The sequence below is a fragment of the Rutilus rutilus genome, assembly GCF_951802725.1.
Source record: "Rutilus rutilus genome assembly, chromosome: 24".
In the NCBI taxonomy this organism is placed as follows: Eukaryota; Metazoa; Chordata; class Actinopteri; order Cypriniformes; family Leuciscidae; genus Rutilus; species Rutilus rutilus.
The window spans coordinates 15507924-15531754 of record NC_140228.1 but is presented as its reverse complement, the minus strand read 5'-3'; the positions used below and the strand labels follow the sequence as shown (position 1 = coordinate 15531754).

Here is a 23831-nt window from a genome sequence, read left to right as displayed (position 1 = left end):
TCAATGTAAATGAGGGGTGACGATTTTGATGTTAGATTATGAAAAAGTGTGAAATATCATGACTCTTGCATTCTCGGGAATCAGCAATCCCTCATTATCTTCTCCAAAAAGGTCAATTTGAATATCAATATTTTATTCAAAATTATAAATGATCTAAATTAACTTGTGGTTATATTCTGTGAATGTGATTGCGAACTCAGAGAACACTTCCAAACATATGTCATTACACACAAAACCTTCCAAAAAGAATAACGCTGTAATATTATTCTAAATTATAAGAAGCATATTCACTGTTAGCAAAACCACATGAATATGAGAGCTGATGAGACAACGTTAAGATTTAGTGTGAGAGAATTATAATGAACTATTCAGATCAGAGACTGAAGTGCTCGGAATTATTCCAATACCTGGCAGATGCGTCATAATGCTAATAAACCTTGATATTTATTACAAATAAATGCATCACATATAAATCTGAGGGTGAGCAACATCCGCTTTCTAAAATCAATCTGTGAACCAGTCTCTGAGAGAATACATACATCTGTATGTATATGTAAATGAAATTTTTATATGAACAGTAAATGATACTTGAAAAAAAACAAAAAAAAAAACAATGAAAATGCTTTTGACAACATAATTTGACATTAAAATGTTTTAGCATATATGCAAAATAATGTTCCATTCAGAACATTTCTGTAACATTGGCATTCCGAACACTTCTAAACTCATGAACTTTGGGTCTAATTTCCGCTCAGACAAATATATCAATAAATACAAACAGCCGATTTATTTGTTGGGATTCTTCTTTACCTATTTAACCAGATAAAGTAAACATCTACATTGACAGCTGATTGAATCCTAAAGGCACCTTGAATTAAGTCATTCAATCGGGTGTCAGTGGTCCCACCTTCTTCATCTACAATGACAAACACTAATAATACACATTTGGGTGTTAATCTGCCAGATAGATGTCACTTTACCACAGCCTGCATAAATGACACACAGACAAAATGATGTCTCAAAATAACATCTTTATGCCATGATACATGCCTTCAGCAAAACAAATGCTTAAGACTGGGAGGTGTTTGGCAAGGAACAGTAAACTGAAGGCTTCCACAGGAAATAAATGAGTATAACTGTGCAGAAGGCTATAAACAGACAGTGTCGATTTGACATAATTCTTGGTGCATGCCTTGATTTTCTTCCCCTCACTGAAACACTGATGATATACAATCTAATGTCATCTTAAAATTAAATCTCTGTCGTTTGTGCAGTGAATTCATATAGAGCATTTAACATTTACAGTCTGTCTAAAACATTTTCCACACAAGGACTTTTTGTAAGATTAAGCAAAAGAACACAATGATCAAACTTTTCATGAAAGGAATTTTGGCAAATAATTGTTTCTGTAAAAAAAAAAAGAACACATGGTGAAATGATTTATTAAGATGTGATCCAGAGATTACACACTTAAAAGACTTTTGCCAAAACACAATAGAAAGAGACAAGCCAGTCACTATGTACAGGACAGTTTCTCAAACTGATGATGAGCTTGATCCAAAAACAGTAGTTCTGATACTCAAAAAAAGAATCGGAAAGAGTCTGTGCACCCCCATTAGATGAACCATTCCTTCTTGCTTTCGTCGATGGTCTCTGTGAAATTGGGCTCGGTGCCGATAATGGCGGCGTCAGCTGACTCGGACGACTCTCCCCCCTTGGCCTCGTTGGTGTGGTAAGTGCCTTTATGGCGGAACATGTACCGGATCAGAAACACCAGAGTGCACAGAATAGTGAAGATCACCACTGCGATGATACCTGCAAAGAGAATACATTTACGGTTAATGCATTTAAGAACAGGTAACTTCAAAGGAGTCATTTTTCATCTGAATTAGATATGAATATGTTGCCATCTCACCTCCTATTATAGCCGAATTCCTGTTAACTCCATCCGGTATCACTCTTTCCTCATTGAAGGGGAAATCAACACCTACAGGAGATCATCATAATAAACTTGATAAGTTAACATTTATCGGCATCTGTCCATATTGGATATTTAATTGTGCACGCTAATTTTCCCGATTTTTACATTTAGGTTCTGAATTTGAAAAATGGATAGTTAAAGTTAATCTATAAAAATGCAAATCATTTAATATTAAATCTTTAGCAAAGATCATAATGAATATCCACTTTTCATATTGTATATTATGATGCCTAAATTCACTTGTAGTATTTTACCTTTTCTTCTAAGAGTGAGACTGAAAATAAATAAATGTGAAAACAGTGAACAGTCTGACTTGTCCAATTCTGAGAAGAGAATGAATATTGTTCTCAATGCCAAAAAGCATTTAAGTCCCCCTGTAGTCAATAATTTTATCTCTTAAAACTCATCTTTAATCACCAAAATGACATATTTAATTAAACGTTTTTTCCTGGAAAAGTTTTTTCATTCATGCCTTCAAATGGCTTGAATGTAACTCTACACCCTTGCCTCATTTAGTATATGTGGTTCTATGAATATGCAAATGAGCCCCGCCTCCACTCACTCACACCAGCTCAGAGATCCACTCGTTGATGTGATTGGTTACAAGGTAGTTTGTGATGTCAGAAACTCCAGCGATTTCAAACCGCGTTTTTGAGACTGTCTTTGTTTCACTGCAGTTTTAAGGAGAAAATACTCAGCAATGGTGCTGACTTGTGCATTTACACATGGTTTGTCTTAAAGCATATTAAAAACACTACATAAACAACATTAAAAACTTTTCACCACAGGGGGACTAGTTTACATGTGGATTCGTTTTTTAAGGAGCTGCTATTACTAAACAGAATTCTTCTCATCATGTTTGTCAGATACACACATAATGGTTTAAAATGATGCACTAATGCGTTTATAGCTGAGTGAAGCATATTGGTCTTTACAGAAGCCATTCTGTCCACTAACTGGCCATTGACCTTTTTACAGAATGGCAGCGAACAGTAGCGGAATGCCTGTTTATTTAAGTCGAAAATATGCTGCTGATGTATTGAACTTTCGTTCAGTATTTGTGTTTAATTTCTAAATCAAACTGAAAGCAATACAATAACAGTGGCAGTTAAAAGGCTGAAAGTGGACAGATCTTATCACTGAGGTCAATGCTTCACTGTGAAGGTGCTGCAATCAATAAACTAGAATTGGAAATTAAACAGCAAGGGGTTTTACGAATAATGAAGATATTTTAAGGATTTTAAAGTGCCCCTATTATGCTATTTTAAAGGTTCCCAAATTTGTTTGGGAAGTCTCCTACGATAAGTTTACATCCATTCATGGTCAAAAAACACTTTAATTTTCTCATCATATACATTGTGACCAGGGCTTGACATTAAAACCTGCCAACTGCAAGTGGAATTCAGCAGTTGCGTGTAACGCAGTCACTCCTTCTATACCTCTCAGTATTAAATGTAGTTTTTTCCGTTGCTTATTGCACTTAAACAGTTAAAAATACACACAAAATAATGTCAAAATGCCAGTCTTGGCGAGTGTTCACGTCAGTTATGTTTTAAAGGGATGGTTCGGAGTAATTTCAACCTAGGGTCCTTTGCACCATGACCTCGAGCCAAACACCCCCCCAGAAGCCTTTTTTCCCTTGGTCGAACATTATTAAAGTTAGAGCTTATTTAGAGATATCAGCCAATTACCCCACTAATAATGCCCGGAATGGTACCAAACTTCTATGGGCTTTTCCCAAATCACAGAAGTGACCTCAACGTCCGGGTTAGCGGTAGCATGAGCCATCAGGCAAGTGTTATTTAAATAATCTCCTTATGTATTTACAAACTTTCCAATGCCTTGTGTTATGAGTACAGAACCTATTTGTACTACTATAGAAGTTTGGTACCATTCCGGGCATTATTAGTGGGGTAATTTATAGTGCTGGGCGGTATACCGGTTCATACCGAATACCGGTGTTTATTTTTTGTTATGATATGAATTTTTAAAATACCGCAATACCGATGTATGTCGCTTTAATAATGATCGGAACGCGGCGCGGCACGACACTGTTTGAGAGGGTCCCTTTTCTCTGTTGCACTGTAGTGATGCACGTGTAAGCGTGACTTTGAAGATGGATAGGTTAAACCAAAGCCCGTCTACGGAAAGCCTGTTCACTCCAACGCCCTATTAAGTCCTATTGGTTGTAGTTCCAATCATAGTTCCACTGGGGGCGCTATATGGAACAAGAGTAGAACTGCAACCGGAAGTTTATTGAGTGGCACTTCTCCCCTCATTAGACGTTCTCTGGTTAAACTATAATTGATAGCTGTCAAATTATATTACAGTGTTTCCCATACATTGGTTCACAATATCAACACAGCCTTTTGGAAAAACTATTTGTGGTTGGCATTGACATTGTTGAATAAACATGAGCACTGCACGTTTCAAAATCAAAACGCGGCGTGTTATATTAATGTATCTTAAGTGAACTGACGGTCTTTAGAAAAGTTTATTTGTTATTACGATTGAATCTTTCTTTATCTTTCCTGATAAAGCAGCGTTTATGAGCGTTGCTGCTTTGTGTAGAGCCGTTAACGGGGAAACCGCTATTTCTGCCGTTCCTAAAGCGCCTCCTGCTGGCACCTCTTTATAAACAGCCTTGCAAGCCTGCTGTAATAATACTAGTGTGGATTTTTTTTCTACAATATTCACTCATGACAGTAAAATAGGGCATTCTAAGTCAATCTACTGCAGCATTTCCTCTCTCACTCAGTGAAAAATGTGTTTTACACCCAGTCATGCTTGGAACAAAAGAAATACCGTCATATATTTCAGTGTAATTTAGAAAAATACCGTGATGTGGATTTTTCGTCATACCGCCCAGCACTTTACAAGATACAACCTGGGATCCATTAGCGTCTGCACTAAGCCATTCGGCTGATATCTCTAAATAAGCTCTAACTTTAATAATGTTCGACCAAGGGAAAAAAAAGCTTCTTGGGGGGGTGTTTGGCTCAAGGTCATGGTGCAAAGGACCCTAGGTTGAAATGACTCCTAACCATCCCTTAAAGTGAACGTAAACAGTTGAAAAAGAAAATACATATGTAACTTGTATACTTGTATAATGGATCCGTGCATCAGGTCTTAAAGTGACAGCAGCCTAATATACTGTACCTGCTTCCAAATTATAATTTAAAAATATTAAAAATATCTATATAGCAGTTTTTCCCAATGGTATCATTGTTAAAATTGTGGCCAGTGAAAATGCTGAGTGGCTAGTAACTTTGGAAAACCACTAGCCACACTTACTGGTGAGCAAAAAAATGTATGTCAATTTATGTCAATTATGTCTTTTCTCAAAGTGTCTGAAACAAAAGTTCTATAAGCGATTCAGTCTCCTTTCTGAGAGCCTACTCTGCTCTGATTGGTCAGATGGCCCAGTCTATTGTGATTGGTCTACTAGTACTGGAAAAATAAAAATCTCATTACCATATCTGAAATTCAGCTCCGGAGGCTTCCTCGGCACTTATAAACAGTGATACGAACAGTAACGATGGCATCGGTTTTACTTTATCAATTCAAGCCTCAGTCCTCAAGTGGATTTGCTTTTGCAGTATTATTTGGGTAGTTTAAACGTGTTCACCTGCGTCTAGGTGCCAAGGGTCGGTTGCAGCAGACATGGGTGGGATAGTGAGGGGTGATGCTCCGCAGTTGGATTCCACCAGTTTACCCTGGTGTGAGACGGGTGCAGAACCACGGGACCTGAGCGCAGCTTTCAGAGGAGCAATGCTGTTGAACTGCACTCTGGACAGGCAACCCACAAACCCGGGTGTGTTGTATTTTTCTATAAGCACCGGATCGATGTAACCAGTTTCTGCAGGAAGAAGAGATAAAGATAGGCATCTAAAGTTAGACCAAGAGCAAGAGAATAATCAGCATCTAAATGTTCAAAATGTCAGACAGGCTGAAATTCAAGATAACTGCAGAAAACTGATCCAAGCCTTGTTCCGGGAAATGTATTCCATTTCATTGCAATAAAAGGATAAGATCAATGCCTGTTCATGTATAATGTACATACACAAGAGATCTGTGTTACGATGGCATTCTAAAATAAAACCTTGAGGGGGCAGCTGTATCTGAAATATATCATTTACACTTGCATTACAAATATGTCTCTTCATTCATGCCATTCCCATTCAATGGGATTTTACACATTTTAAATGCAAACAATGTTTACGTGTCACTATAGTGAATATTTAAAGGAATAGTTTACTTAAAAAAAAAAAAAAAATTGTTTCAAACCTGAATCACTTGGTTTTGATTGTTCTAGTTTACAAAAATCATTTGAATGGTTTGTTCATGCTTCAGCTCACTGGAGGGGAAGATTATTGAGTTTGATCCAATGTTGTTATTGTTACCTAAAAATACTAAAAATTGTGGTAACACTTTACAATAAGGTCTCATTTGTTAATGCATTAACTAGCAAACTAACAATGAGCAAAATATTCGTACATCGTTTATTAACCTTTGTTAATGTTAGTTAATACATTTTTTTAATATTTATATTAGTTGACAGTGCACTAACTAATGTTAACAAATACAACTTTTGATTTTAATAATGTATTAGTAAATGTTGAGATTGACATTTACTAAGATAAATAAATGCTGTATAATTATTGTTAATTGTAGTTAACTAATGTTAACAAATGAAACCTTATTGTAAAGTGTTACCAAAACGGTATTTCCTAAAGCTGAAATAAAACAAAATGATAACTTTGTTTTAAAAAACAAAACTTGTGATAATTAGAAATGTTGCCTAGGCAACTAACTGAATTAAAATAATTTTAAATGAAATAAAATACGTTATAAAAAAAAAAAAAAAGCACATAAAATTACTACAACTAAAATATATTAAAATACAAAAATAAAAGCTAATTCAAAATATCAACAATGCGTGTAATATATACTAAAACAATAATGGTTTTGTCATGTATCTCCTTTGGACTTTTATGTTTTGTTTTGATTGGCTTTATTTCCGGTTTCCTGTTTCTTGTTTGAAAATCAAATACTTTCCTACTAATTCTGGAACCTACTACTTCCGCCGAGATTCTGAAGTGCACATTCGATGGACATTTTACTATCCCGTGGCGTGAGGTCACGGAGAGGAATCGTGAATGGTGGTGGAGAGATGCAACTGACCATATTTCACATGCCAGTGATAATTTCACTCATACTACACATATTCATACTATATACATATACTTTTGTAACTTTTGCAAAGTAAGTTTCAAAATGTAGTACATATGCGATTTTGGACACAGTGCTAGTGTTTGCTGTGTTAGTTTGTCAGTTGTTTGGCACTCTCATGTTTTTCTTGCATTCTGGTCTCTTGTCTTCTTGTTCTCCTGCCCATTGTGTTCCTTGGTTCCTGTTTTAATTTTGTTATTAAACACGCCTGCTGTTAGTCCCTCACCTCTACCATGTTACAGGTCGGTTCCTCACACATCAAATGACTTCAGAAGGCTTGTTATATAAGTATTAAGCAGCACTCTCATTAAATTTTGCATAAAAATTGCCCTTTGAAAAATTTGATAAGAGCAACCAACATTCTTCAAAATATCTTCATTTATGCTCCAAAGAAGAAAGAAAATCAAACAGGTTTGCAACGACATGAGAGTGAGAAAATGATGACAGAACTACCCCATAAACCTTGATTACTGCTCAACAGTCAAAACCAATCTTTATACTCTACAAGTAATCCTGACATAAGATTAAAACAGGCATTTTCATAAAACACCTTAAATTACAGTTCTACTCTATTCTCTCTGCCTACTTTTTTGTTGTTGTTGTCTTCAAGCACACAGATATCCTGGTATCTTCAAAGTGCAGCAGAGATTTGCCTGCCGAACACCTTGCACCAAACACAGACAAAAGAGCCAGTCTAACTGCTGCATTACAGACGAAACCTCTTCAAAGCATCTGCGGTGTGTGTGCAGCTAAATTCAGCATTCTCTCACCGCAGCCACAGGTAAAGTACACACGCTCTCTACATAGAAAACACACAATGAGAACAAGCTTACTGTGTTGTGCAACAAGAACACCTCTTAGGGATGATGTTTTTTTTATTCAGAGCATCACAGTAAAACATTTTATACAGCTGGTACAGTGCATATCAAAAGTATACCAGTGGTTCAAGATTGTGCGCCATTATAGTGAGGATTCCTTTTATTTTAAAGTCGCCATGAATCTTATTTTTCTATACAGAATGTTGCAGTGCTTATAAAAAATTATTTATCCGTGCACATCATATAAAAAAAATAAAAAATAAATCATATCCCCTTGTAATCTTTAATCAAAAATGTTAACCTCCCCTCCCCTTGAAACGACATCTCTTCTCATACTGTACGTCTCTGTGGAGGGTGGGACTAAATATCCTCCACAACTGACTACAACCTGGCATTAAAATCTTCGTCCATATAGTTTGCAACTTCCTATGATCTAATCGATTCCTAAAAGTCGGAATCAAATCCCCGCCCTACATTTTTCTCATTCAGAAGCAGATTCATTTTTATGTACGTCACAGTAGGGAAGAAAAGACTATCGCATCTTCGACTTTAAATCACAATCAAATTTCTGAAACTGATTTCCACTAAAAAACAAGATGCACAAGTGCAATTTTTTATTTACATTTTTATGAATTCTTCAGAATTTTTTATATACACACACAAACATATGAGTTATTATTTATTATATTTATGATTTATATATGATTACATATAAATAAAGTATATTTATTATACTGTATATATATATATATATATATATATATATATATATATATACACACACACATACATTTATATAATACGTATATATTATATTATATTATATTATATACGTATATATATATATATATATTTTTTTTTTTTTTTATATAATGACTTATCTTTCAATTCACAAAAAATGGCAGAACACCACTTAACTTCCCAGAATGCTCTAAAATTGTATTATTTAATAAATATAATTTGAATATATAATTTACATTTATATAATTTTTACTCGAATATGATGCAGGCTGCAAGATGAAAATCTTTTAAAAAGCACCTAAGAAGTTCTGTGTTCATGTGCTATACTAATGAAAAGTCAACAAACATTCGCTACATCCAGAAATAATGGGCCACAAACACCAAAATATTTCACATGATGATGGTAGGTCTCAAAGGGCCAAAATGGGATTTTTCCCCTCATGCAGCCTCCTCATACAACTAGAGTCAATCTTGCAGCTCAGTGCTCAGTAGAAAGCAAGGAAATGTGATAACATCCTCGTGAATACTAGTCTCAATCTGAGGTTCTTGCAGGCACAAGCCAGACAGAACATTTGTTCATTTTCCACAAGACGCCTTTGAATACCATTACGCAAAATATGATCCGCTTCAGTGTCAACAATCTGTTTTTCAATGTGAAACGACTGGGGTAATAAGAAACAACAGTGCTGTAGAGACCGTACATCTCTCATGCGAATTATCTCATTAAATTCTGTTAAAGCCTTTGCTTTAAATGACTAGAATATGAAATGAGAGAGAGAGAGAGTAATTTCATCACTTGCATGAAAAAAACATTACATCTAAGCATGGCAAATTAAAAGATTATTATTCTCGTCACATTCAGATTCAAAATCTGCTTTATAATGCAAATATTTTCAAGAACATGGTTGCAGAGAAATGGTTCATATTTGTTGTATGAAATATAACACATTCTGCTGTATATGGGCTCCTCAGAGGCGTGAAACGTGGCTGGAATATTTATGAGAATTGACTGATTGTTGCTGCAAATTCAGGTGGAAAGCTCTGGAGATTTCCCCCTCGCTCTTCATGATGCTCTGATATAGGGACGTGCTGCAGTATTTGCACTTACATTACCCCTTGTTTTGTGCAAACCAGAGTATCATTGCAGGGTTTTAACCCCATTGACGAATTGTTTTATACTGCAAGCAGATGGCTTGAATCAGCCACAGTTCTGCTTTCCCCCAGTCGACATTAAGAGGGAGGAGGGAGCACTGCAGATTCTTTGTTTCTCAACGCCACAAACTTTACTCCCCAGTCACAGTTACAAGAATAAACAAACATGGATTTTTACAATTTAGACTAAAATTTCATCATGGCCTGCTTCTATAAACACCCAAATTCTGTTGTTTATCTTCCTGTGATAAATAAAAGCAGACGATTACAGCTGGTTGTCTGTTTCCTGTTGATCTTAGAGGACACATGCATTTAGTGTCATGCAGAGAAAAAAGATTCAGGCTAATTAGATTCAAGGTCAAGATCTGTCTGATATGAAGGTGTGACCTGCTAGTGTTGGTGTCTCCCCCACCCAGCTCTGTACTAAAGCAACACCAGACGGCATTAAGTGTGTTTGTGTGCAGTGAATAATAAGATATGTCTGGGAAACAAAAGCATCCACAACTAAAAAAAATATAGCAAAATATTAAATATGAATATATAACTGCGTGTGGTCCATATAAGCTGCAAATGCTCTGCATACCCAAACCATTTGTGGACTTGCTGATTAGCATTAACACTATGGGCCCTTTTTAACAATAAGTGCATGGTCTAAAGTGCAAGCGCAAGTACACTTGTCCGAATCCACTTTTGCTAGTTTAACGACGGGAAAAATGGTTGTAGCGTGCGGCGCATGGTCTATAAGAGTTGTCCCTATTCTCTTAATGAGTAATGGGTGTGTTTTGGGCGTAATGTGGAATAACCCAATCAGAGTCTCATCTTCCATTCCCTTTAAAAGGCGAGGAAACGGATCTGCTCGTGCGCGAGGTTGAAGCCTGCAAGCAGACCATCTCCGGGACAAGCCGGATTCCACCATATCTTTATGTACACAATATTAATCTTTTACATTGTATTCCTTTTATTTTTAATATTTGGCATGTTTGTGTGCTGCTGCATGTCCCTGTGTGTGTATTAAGCAGAGTGTACGTGCCTATAGGCTTATATATATTACTAATGCGAAATACTGTGCCATTGACTTTAGACCAGGTTTCAGTTGGTCAATGGCGCAGTCTATTTCAGCTGCCTCAAAATAGCAACGTGCCAACAATGCGCCTGAACACAGCTCGTGGGCAAACAGAAGGGCGCAAATGCATTTTCTATTTAAACAATGTGGCGCAGGACGTGAAAAAGATCGGGCTGAAACTAGCAAAAAAACTTGCATCGCTGGGTGTATGATAGGGCTCTATAAATTACTATAAATTCCCTTGTTTGAGGTGTACCATACAGCTTACATGATAACATTTTGATAATACCTACAAACGATGGTCATTTTCTTAAAATCTGCCAGTTACGGAGGATTTTGGGTAAGCGGATCCAATGTAGCTTTGGCGCCTATGCTCTGTTGTTATGTATCGTCATCATTATCCTGCGCTCTCATTGGTTTGCTCGCATTCGATCACCCAAGAGGAAAAATGTGCTGTTGCTGCCAGATCTCCATCAACGAAAATCACATTGTATTTCATACAACACTAACTAAATTGACACCTGCTGTGGTGTTTCTTATTTATCGTCTCTGCCCCTTTCGCACCTCCCTCAATTCTTACAGTTGCTTTTGACGGCATGTTTCAACAGGTAAATGTAGGCTACTTTCAACAAAACGTCCAGCATATCTATGATATATACATATCACATAGTTTAAAATATATATATATATAAGCACCAACTAGATGCTGCAATGCACCCACACCTGTTGCCATCAGCTTGTTCCTGTTTTATAACCCAGTTCAGAGTAGAAAACAGACACGAGATATGCTTGATACATACTTGATCATATTGTAAAGCTCAACAGAAACAACTGATACTGTATTCCACAAGCCACATTCCTCGTTGCAGTCAACACAATACAGTACGTCACTTTAAAACAAAATTTCATGGTGAGAAGTGTAGAATAATGCAGTGCAAGTAAAACTGTTATTTGAATAGCCATAAAATAATTTTAACAGCTCTTTTGTCTATGAGCTGCTGAGAAACATGATGAATTATTTATGAGACATTAAAGTAAACACTGCTATCCTGGTAGGGGCCATTATTGCGGGGGAGAGACAGGGAAAGAGGGTGCAAACGAGGGATGGAAGACTGTCTTTTGATGGATGGGTTGGAAGATGGAGAGAAAGGGTGGGATGAAAGGGTTTCCATGGTAACAAATGGAAGCTGATGTAGCATGTGAGAGAGAGGGAGGTGCTGGACCCAAAGAAAAGGTGATAATGTGAATTATAATGACACACTGTCAACACATATGATGGCCGAACATTTCTTTTTACCTGTTTTTATCTCTCATACAAATGTTATTTGCTCTATATAGCCTTGCTGTGAAGAATGGGTGAGATAAAAGGGAGGGGCCAATCTTCAGATCTTGCTGCATGATGCACCATGTGCGAACAGATTTAGACAGAACAACACCTGTCGGCCGTCACGTGACAACAGGATCAGAGAGCATCCTCTGAGATACACGCAGCAAAGGCACGTTCCTCAGGAAACACACAGCTATATTCACTAAAGGAATTATGCAAATCAAATGCCCACAACAATTAGTGCTACACGTAATTTGCACAAAACAGTTCCCCCAAGTATGCAGCAGACTACTGCAATCCGGCATACTTTACTGGTACCTCAACTGGCTCTAAAAAACGCAAAACTGCCACTTTTAGCTGGGAAAATAAAAGTAAAGTTAATTTCATCAGGTGTACAAGGTGCGATCATTTATTTTAAATAGAAAGGAAATGTGTCGAGCAGCAGTTGAAAACAGTTGTGCAGACACACAACAAATTCATATAAAAAAAATGATGTAAGCTAAGCTTTAGGGGTGTAACAATATATCGTGTCACAATATATCGCAATACAAAAATGCAACAATATTATGTATCGTGGATAGTGACAATGTGTATTGTGGATAGTTCACCCACAATAAGAATGACTGTGTGCGAAAAAAAATCTAGTTTACAGAGTTTTAGTGTCCTACTACTATATATAATGTATAATAATGCAACGGGGGAATATTTGTGGGTCCTGATAATGCCAAATCTTGCGAGTGACAGAGTGCAAGTATATTCGTCTAAAATAATTCTGTATTTTCAGCTTCAGAATTATGAACATTGTTATTCTGGTGTCTCTATTGTCCGTGCTTTGGGTTTCCAGCACCAAGTCCAAGCCTATTCATCTACACACACAATGTAAAACCAAATTTAGCATTTTAATCAACAGCACATTTTTTGTTAACCTTTTATCATATGTCTTGGAGAATTGCAATAATATCGTATCGTGAGTTCAGTATCGTGATATGTATCGAATCGTGACATGAGGGTATCGTTACACCCCAGTAAGCTTAAATTATATATATATATAGCCCAGAATTCCACCTGGATTTCACCCCTCTGTGTTTCTACTTGTTCTTCCATCATCCACCCTTGGAAAGGGCAAACACCACCTTACACTACCTGCACCACACACCCATTCCAGCAATGCAGAGAATCTGCCCAGCAAATCATTAACCAAACAATACTATAATACACTATTACAATATAAGGTACAGAAATACATGAAAGACTACTGTGCGTGATTCACTGGAAGATATAAACACACATAACACACAAACACATGTACAGCATCCTTCACCCTGGAAAACTAACACAGTCCACCTCCTCATACTGCAGTACAAAAAAAAAAAAAACATTACCTGCTAGATCAGCGTTTGCTATCAGGTGTTTCTCACTTCTTCCAAAATGCCAGCCTTCTTCTCTCTCAATGTGTTTCTCTTCACGATGCGGATGCCCTGCCTGCCTCCCTGGCTGTGTGTGTGTGTGTGTGTATACGTCTGCAGCTGGGGCTGGGTGATCACAGACTGCAGCCCCTCTCCTGTTCCGCACTCATTGATATCCTGCTTCAACAACACCTGGAAACTGGATTCCACCAGGGTCTGGATCTGGAGTCCACCTCCACTGTGATGCACCCACGCTGGACGATGACTGCGCCCAGAGCCGAGTAATGTCCACAGTGACATCATCCATCTGTTCAACAAGGCTTTGATGGAGACCAGGCGGTCTACATCAAGATGTCATGCAAGTCTGTTCAGTGTAATGTAACATGATTTTGTTTTCATTACACTGAGATGACATCATGCTTTCTAGTCCAAACGACTATTCTGCAATAAGACTTTTGTGTGGGAAAAATTAGTTGAAGAAAACACTTGCTCTGTTGGCTCTGTCTGTCAAACGTACTTTAATTTATTTATTTTTTAAATCACTTAAATAATATATTCAACATATTATTCATATTTAAATAATATATATTACTAAATGCAATATTTATTTAATTCAATTATTTTAAAGTGCCCCTATTACGCTTTTCGAAAATTACCTTTGTGTAATTTAGCTGTTTGTAAATGTAAAATGTCTGCAAAGTTTTAAAGATCAAAGTGAACAATAAATAAGGTTATTGTCTCCTAAAAGAAAGAATCGATTCTGAACTGCTGAAGCGAGTCGTCAGCAATTCCAGTCTCATTTCCTGTTACATACTTGTGTAACAATGCAACAAATTTGCATAATGCTAGCCTATGGTCTTCATTGGCTGCCCGCGAATGACGTATATAACCCGCGCTCAAAAACTAGTTGTAGCTGAGACTGGAAGAGTTTGGTTCGTGCTGTCGGCATGTTGAGAAGATATTGTTTTCAGCACTGAGAATCCACTTTGCATGCACTTCAAAAGGATGAGGATTCGCGCTGGAATTGATATGGAAAAACCAATGCCATTGTTACTGTTCGTATCACTGTTTATCAAGTGCTGAGGAAGCCTCCGGAGCTGAAATTCAGATATGGTAATAGGCATTTGTTTCCGACACGCACTATAAAGGGTAGACCAATCACAATAGACTTGGCCATCTGACCAATCAGAGCAGAGTAGGCTCACGGAAAGGAGGCTTTTAGAGAGACTAAATCTTAGAACAAACGTTTTTAGGATTCTTTGAGAGATCGGGAGATGTGAAATGTATTTGTTGACCTTGGATGCATGTAAACCTGTTGTAGGAGACTTAAAAAAAAAAAAATAGGAACCTTTAAAATACCATAAAGGGGGCACTTTATTATTAAACCTTTTGTCCCACTGGGCTGATAGATTTCCAGTGTGAGAGCCCTATTCTAAATGCATATTTCATTTTTTAAACAGATAAACAAGTCTAAATTACCGCCTGTTGTAATAATCGTCTGCATACTACACACTCAGTATGGTCAGCTGTATGTGATGCACACAGTAAACACATGGAAGTGTTTAGTCTTCAGGGAACATTAAAAGACTATCAGTCATCTGAATTAAATCTTTTGTGCGCTTTTCTAATGTAAATCAGTCCCTCGAGGGTGTAGCCTGCTATAAATCTGTACGATACTCACGTCTTAAATCGTCAGAGTTTGAGGGGGCTTTTCATAATTGGTACTTAATGACTGTGTCAAAACAGACTCGAGGGAATCATTTGTTCACTCCTGCAGGATTAACAATCTAATTCACACTCTAAAAGCAGAAATGTGAATCTTTTGTTTTTGTTAATGCAGCCAACATGAATTCTTAAGTTAAAAATGTCATTTGCATTTTGCAATTCGGACATGATAAAAATCACAAAGTGCATTTGTGAAAGTGCATTTACCTTCCTCAAGGAAAAACTATTTTCCATCTGAAGAAGCCTAAAGAAATTCAGTGTGTAAATGCCGTTGGGAATTGTAAGGATAAAAATCATCTACACTACAAAGCTCTAAAGCAATAAATACAGCAAGAGATCAAATCTTTTGAAGCATTTGCATCTTTTTAAGGTGCCTGCAGATTTGCACAGAAGCCACTGAAAACTGCCACGAGAAAAAACAACATAAAAATGACAGATCCTTCTGTTAGAGGAGACAGCCAGGGATGAAAGCACATAACCTTCAGTGACGGCTGACAAAAGGATTTTTTGAGAAAGAGGAGTCTACCTCCCACCTGCAGTGCTCACTTTGAAAACAACCAGCGCAAACTTGCTGAATCATTGCAAACCCATTTAACACGAAGCGATTGTTTCAGATACCATTGAGCTTCAGTGATTATTCTGGGATTTTAACCAATAGGATGTCTCTCATCATATTATGATAGCTAATAATAGCAAGCAATTTATCTCCTTTGTGGGGTGAATGACATTAGGAGCGGATGGGGATGCATAAGATGCAAAACCTGCCAAATGAAATGCATCATATTTGAGTCGTTTTCTCCCTGTGGAGTTTTTTCTTTCCTACTTCAACCATTTTTTCATCATTATCCTGCAATGGGAGCCTGTCAAAACTGTAGAATATACTTCAAAGGCGTCCTACATTCCCTCTAAAAATGGTCTTCTTTCTTTTCCTCTGAATCATTCTTGTTGAATCTAACTTTGGCGAGCCATGTCTGTACATATAAAAGGAGTCTAATATTTTTGACACACATGTCTCAAACAATTGTTGATGATATCAATATAATTGGGCCCCAAGAGACTTTAATAAAGAAGAATTTCATATATATAAGCCCAAAAAAGTGGAAGCTGAATGTTTCCTCACACAATGAGTCAAACCCCCATGTTTCTCACTGAATGTCATGTCAAGCCTGTTCTGTTCCCCATCTAATCTCAAATTTCACATCACTTTGGAAAACTTCTGCATCTAAAACATCTAAGGAACGTTCAATTCTTCAGAGCAGTGGTTCTCAATCTTTTTGACTCCAAGGCCCCTCATTGTCAAAGACAATTTCAGATAATTCTGACAAAGCTGCTCATTAAAACTTTTATTTTAGGGTGGAAACATATTAAAATAATAGAATAAAAAAAAATTATAAATAAAAAATATAATAATTAAAATAAGTTTTACACTTTTTATTGCCAACTTTCTAGTTTGAAAAGTCGATACAATATTATAGAGCTTTGAGCAATATAGTGTTGGCATGAAACCTCCAACACTATATTGGCCAGTGTTTCAGTGTGTATATATATATATATATAAAATATATATGAATTTTTTGATAATCAATATTTAAATGATTTAAGATTGTGTGTGTTTGTGTGCCATTATTTACTCTCCATCAAGTTGTTCCAAACCCATACGAGTTTCTTTCTTATGTTGAAGTTCCATTAGGATTTTTATTTATTTTTTTTACTATGGAAGTCAATGGCTGCTGTCACATATCTGGTTAACAACATTCTTTTAAATATCTTCTTTTGTGTTCAACAGAAGAAAGAAACTCATACAGGTTTGGGACAAATTGAGGGTGAGTAAACATTTTCATTTTTGGGTGAGCTATCTTTTTAAATAAGACATTTATTTCAGCTTTTCATCTACATTGTTTTGCTGTTTTAGCTTATTTTAAACCTTGTTTTGTCATATTTTAAATAATTTCAGCTATATTGTGTGCTGAGGCCCCCTGTTTGAGAAGCACTACTTCAGTGTATTTCAGTGCTATAGTGCAGCACTGGTGCAGTACCACCCAGAGAGAACAAAGAGCAGCCGCATCAGCCCCGCTGCCCACTCAGAACCCTCGGATGAAAGGCCTCTCCACCCATGCAGGACAAAGCCCCCTGCGAGATTACACCAGGACGGATAGCGTGGTGGGGTTGGTGAACCACACCGCTTTATCGGTACAGAATTAAGAAGATTGTTACAGCATGCAGCTCGGCAGGAGGCGGAGTCTGTGATGAAATGCTGAATACTAATGTATAATGTGGTTTCCAGGGGCCATAAAGCACACGGTCATTTAATTAGCTTTATCTTATCAGCAATTACTGCAAATTCACATAGTTTAGTGTGTGTTGAGTGGGTGATGATGTGATGGGTGTCGGTCGCAGTGCATGATGCTGGGATACAAATTTATGCTCGACTTTCTGGTAGACAGAATGGATGAAAACACATACATGTATAGACACTGGGCAAAGCATTTTTCAATGTAAATCGATTGGATTCCTTTGGCCGTTTAATTATCTGCCAAGTGAGTCTAATTGCTTAGAAAAGTAATAATTTTCGCAACAAGAAGTATGATTTAACCCTTTCATGCATGAATTATGATAACCTCAGTCAGGATTGGTTTCCTATGTGTTTTTATTGCTCTTAGGGCATGAAAAACAAGATTTTTTTATGTTTATTTTTTTTAATTTTTTTTCAGAGATCTTCAGATGTCCACTTGAGTGGACAGCATGCGGTTATGGTTTAAACTGAAGATATACTGTATTAAATATAAGACAATAATCAAACAGATAAAGTATGTGAATTTAACAAACTAATCAATACAATTATATCAAATCATGTGAAAACTATAAAATATATACAAAAAATATAAATGCGAAATATTGCAAAGGCTTCATACAACTTAATACAAGTTGCACATCGCGTATCTTTGATATCAGAACATGAGGACGTGATTCCATCAGAATTTTCTACAGCCTGCCAAGGTACAACTGTGGAAACCACTCAGATGCTCCCTCCAGTGCACCAGAGTATGGATATTTACCCTTATTAGCTGATAATTCTGATTATGTCCAAGATGGACATGCACATTTCTATCATAGCCCTCCTCTGAGAAAACCTAGTGATACGTTTTTTCAATCTCATCTGAAATGATCAGTGTTGGGCGTAACGCATTACAAGTAACATGCATAACGCATTCAGATTACTTTTTTGATATTACAAGTAAAGTAATGTGTTACAAGTAACATGCATTACGTAATCAGTTTTGTTTTAATGTTACGAGTAATGTATTGTAACATGCATTACCTAATCAGATTACTTTTTGATCTAACAAGTAATTAACTACAAGTAATGTGCATTACCTAATCAGATTACTTTTGATGTAACGAGTAAAGAAACGCATTACAAGTAACATGCATTACATAATCAGATTACTTTTTGATGTTGAGTAAAGAAACGCATTACAAATAGCATGCATTACGTAATCAGATTACTTTTTGATGTTATGAGTAAAGAAACGCATTACAAGTAACATGCATTACGTAATCAGATTACTTTTTGATGTAACGAGTAAAGAAATGCATTACAAGTAACATGCATTACATAATCAAATTACTTTTTGATGTTGAGTAAAGAAACGCATTACAAATAACATGCATTACGTAATCAGATTACTTTTTGATGTTATGAGTAAGGAAACGCATTACAAGTAACATGCATTACGTAATCAGATTACTTTTTGATGTTATGAGTAAAGAAACGCATTACAAGTAACATGCATTACGTAATCAGATTACTTTTTGATGTTATGAGTAAAAAAAACGCATTACAATAACGTGCATTACGAAATCAGATTACTTTTTGATCTAACAAGTAAAGTAATGCATTACAAGTGTCATACATTATGTAATCACATGACTTTTTCGATGTCAATGAAAATTACATTCTAATAATACAAATACATTTATTTACAGTAAAAAAAATTGCACTTTATAGGATGATGCACCAGGGTCCAATGAAGAGGTTGATGTGCAACTTTGCCATACAAACCCGTGCAAATTCAAGAAAATGCTTTTTTTAATAGCTGTCCACTGTAGTGACCACTATGCGTGAAAGGGTTAAGATATTATTCATGTGTGTGGAGTTTTAGGAGTTATGCAAAAAGAACATTTGTCCTATGATAGCAAAAAATAATGTTTGAGTAAGATTCACTAAAAATATAAAAAAATATTTCTCAAAAATGCAACCAAACTTAAGTCGTTTCTCTGCTCAAAATCATCCTCTAACAGAGGACTTTGATATAGCAAGATTCGGTATTGATCAGATCAGTCTTTTGGTTAAGAAAAATGGCATTGATCAGACTAATAGGCTGACTCTAGAAGACAGGAGAGATGGAGAGTGCGAGAGAGAGAAACGAAGACTGCAAGTGGTTTCTCGAAAGTTCAAACTGCTGTATCATCAGTATCTTTGCCAACTGCATCACATGAAAAAAGTTCAGCATATACTGCACACTTCCTGACACACTGCCTGACCTAAACGCATTTATATCATTATTGGGTTTGTCAAAATGAGCGCATTCATGCATACGATTAAAAGAAGTCAAAACTAAATTTTCAGCATCATTACTCCAGTCTTCAGTGTCACATTATCTTTCAGAAATCATTCTTATATTCTGATTTGGTGATTTTGGTTGTGCTGCTTAATATTTTTGTGAAAACCGTATTACATTTTTGGAGGATTCTTTAATGAATAGAAAGTGCAAAAGAACAATGTCTTTTGTAACATTATACATGTCTTAGTGACACTTATGGTCAATGTAAAGCATTAACAAGACAAAATTTGATTACATCATAAATAAATAATATGATTGATAGCCCTAATTATTACAAATCTGAAAAATAAAAGCAATACGCAATACTATGCACAGCAGTACTATCACCCTGATGCATATACAGTACCTGAAGACAAACGCAGACACAAATACTTCAGCCTTTTCAAATACTTTTGTCTTCCCCCCAGTCTTAATGTTGCTCTGATTCCCTAAAACACAATAACAGTCCAGAGACACAGATAGCACACTCAGCTCAATGTCCATTTCGCCTGATTCATGACTACTGTACAGGCTCTGAGAGGATCTTATATCTCGCCTCTGCGACACTCACGAATCCCTGCAGTGTTACCCTGCATCAGCACAGAGAAAACAACCACCTGAACAACTGCAGAATGTCAACAGCCAATTCCTGTCACAGCGCTCATGAAGTTCACAGACTAACTTTCTTTTTTTTCAGGTCTCCATGTCAAGAGTTCTTGTTTAGTATAACAAGCTGTTTCATTCTGAGCATGTAGGCAAGACAGACTGAGGTTGCCAGATCATCCACATACTCATTGCCGGGAAACACCCACTTGCTTTCTTTAGAATGAACATTTAATCAGTTTCATATGATCTGTATTCATCTCTGAGTTTGATATGAAATTCAATAGGAAAGTAATTTGCAACATTTTAAAGTGTTATGTTTTCCCGACATGAAGGATAAGAAGATGAAGGATCCAAAAGTTAGCCTACCATAATTGTGCTATCTTCTTTATTTGAATACATTTGAATTAATCTGACTGTATCACAGGACTCAACAGCATAGGCATAGGCGGAGGGTGAACCAACTCTAGGGTGAGGCTAGATGCGATTTCTCCTTATAAACACATTTAAATAGATTGACATGAAATAGTTACGTGTCGCCTATCAACAACCTACACATCCCTGCATAAACGCTGTTATTATAGTGGTTATGTTCACAAACCACTATAAGTTGAACAGGCAAGCATATGCGTGATTTGGCATGGCAGCCACTTCGAATAATAAATAACCTATTGCCTTACCCTTACCTAATGCAGCAAAACATAAGTTTCCTTCAAATTCTGAATGTCTTATCTCCTAGAAAGAGTGCATGAAAGCGCTCCCTTAAACATTAAGCTGTCATTAATCTTAATTAATTGCGATCTCACAAAGTTCTGCTAATCGATTAAGCTGACTGTACAATAAATATCTTATTTAGTCAACATAATGTCTACACTTTTTTGTTACAAGTTAAAAGAAGGTAAAAGAGTAGCAAAACTCGAGAGCATGTAGATGTGAATTTGAGACCTTGTACAATAAATATTGGTAGGCTACTTGTACGCTAATATTTACACTCACAGCTCCAATGTGAAAACCTGTAAATTACAAATCTGAAGTTGAATGTTGAGATTTGCACTCGCAGCCAATAGTCACAAACCTGTATTCTGAATTTGAAGTATAGTCACAAATGTGTAAAATGCCATTCACTAAAATACAATAACATAGTTGCACTTATTCTTACATTCACGTTCGCAATACAACCACAATTAGGCATTTTTGCATTTTCAAATTTCGCTCCTTGACTTTTGCTACTCTTTTCGCGATATATTAGATGCAAAACTAACTTGTGCACGTGCAACTCAGTGGCGGCGAGAGAGAAAGGCAGGGACCGGGGTGGGCACAAAGGAGGCGTTTTATTGGTTGGCACCAAGCCAATGAAATGGGACTTCTTTTGTACACGATGATGTCACGAAACCCGCGTCCTTGGGGTCGTCTGAACTTGGCTTAATGCATTAGACCAAGGATGTCCAATCCTGCTCCAGGAGGGCCACTGTCCTGCAGAGTTTAGCTCTAACCCCAATTAAACACACCTGAACCAGATATTCAAGGTCTTACTAGGCATTCTAGAAACTTCCAGGTAGGTGTGTTGAGGCAGGCTAGAGCTAAACTCTGCAGGACAGTGGCCCTCCAGGACTGAGTTTGGACACCCCTGCATTAGACTGATATTAAAAGAAATACATACACAATATTATCAAACTCAGTAAACACCATACTAATAATGCATACGTACAGAAAAGAAAAACTGATGAGCCCAGAATATGAACGCAACGCGTTTAATTACATGTTAAGCGTTTTCCTCCCATAGAAAATGCTTAATGTAGCTTAATGCATTAAAACAGTGGTATTAAAAGACCAAACTCAGTAAACACCATACTATGTACAGAAAAGTAGATGAGAGAAATCTACAATATGATGAGAGAAAGCAAATTTGTGTTCAGGGTGTCACTTAATTAAGGTTGCGAGAGATAGCTCGTTAGTTCTCCCTCTGTGTTTATGACAATAAGTGTGAGTACAGACCAAACCTACTGCCTGTGTTTTATTAATAATGCATAACGAAATATATAATGTGTAAACAAACTGTTTGGTCCATTGAAGCATATCATTTTGCTACCACCGACCCTTTTATCACATTTAAAATTCGCTTTGGCCACTGACACGTCAAAACAGAACATTACAAACTCTTCCTTTCCCTTGCACAATGGGTGCTTCAAAAATCTACCAGGAAAAGCGTATCATCTGGGCGCCTTTGGGACACAAATTTCAACCTACTATGATTTGGGACTAATTCTGGGAGGATAATGAAGGTCCCAGACCACAGCTAAATGTCAATGCCATGACGGGACCACAGTAGATCCTCCCGAATACGACAAGTTAAATATTCCATGTCAAACAGTTTGCAGGTCAACCACATACATTGCCTTAAGCAGAATGTGCAGAAAGAGTGTGGCTTATTCATGTGAAAGGGTCTCCAGCCATAAATCATTGATGAGGCAAGTAGGGCAGAGGGCAGACAGCTCATGATTTCAGCATGAACTGATAAACAGAAAGACAGCATCCTCTGATAGACACGACTGACAGGACCTGGAGATCGTGGGTCTCCGGACAGGAGGAAGATTAGAAGTTTTCTGATGGACAGTCCACCAGATGCGGCTGGGAGATTAAACGTTTTTTTCTTTTCCATTGTTTTATTATTATTACGAAGTAAAAAAAAAATGTAAAAGCAGTAAACCAGGTGGATGACGCCACAAGGTTTTGGGTGTTTGTGTTGCGGGTGTAATTGCCTGACTGAACTGCCTGGAAACAACAGCAGGCCACTTTACTCTTTTTGGCGTGTCAGCAGGGAGAGCTGAATTGAGCATAATGGGGTCTGGATGGGGTCTCATCGGTATTCATTGAAGAAAGTGCATGTCTGCTACATGCTTCTGGGTAAAACACCTTTGTGGGATTGACTTAAAGCCAATGACATGTTTAGAGGGCATTCAAGGACACTGTGGACTGCAGGAAATTATATTCCTGACTTTCTGTATCCCTAGAGTACACTGGAAATCAGGAATATAATTTCCTTCACATCCTATGTGAACTGCCACACATTTTGTATTAGAATAATTTCTTATTAAAACCTACTACTCTAAAATCAGTTGCAATATGTATCTGCAATCATTTGTTACACTGAGCATTTTATGATAAAAATGTAATGCCTT

General features: G+C 36.8%; 1 protein-coding gene across 1 annotated transcript in view; it reads right to left on the bottom strand.

The window, feature by feature from the left end:
* Window positions 1-1426: 1426 nt before the first annotated feature.
* cntnap2a (contactin associated protein 2a) overlaps window positions 1427-23831 on the bottom strand; it is a 406059-nt gene continuing 383654 nt past the window's right edge. The window contains exons 22-24 of the mRNA XM_084399640.1: window positions 5610-5840; window positions 1916-1987; window positions 1427-1815 (exon numbers count right to left, since the gene is read on the bottom strand). Coding sequence (XP_084255766.1) covers window positions 1616-1815; window positions 1916-1987; window positions 5610-5840 — 503 coding nt within the window. The 3' untranslated portion in view covers window positions 1427-1615. The remainder of the gene's footprint in view (window positions 1816-1915; window positions 1988-5609; window positions 5841-23831) is intronic.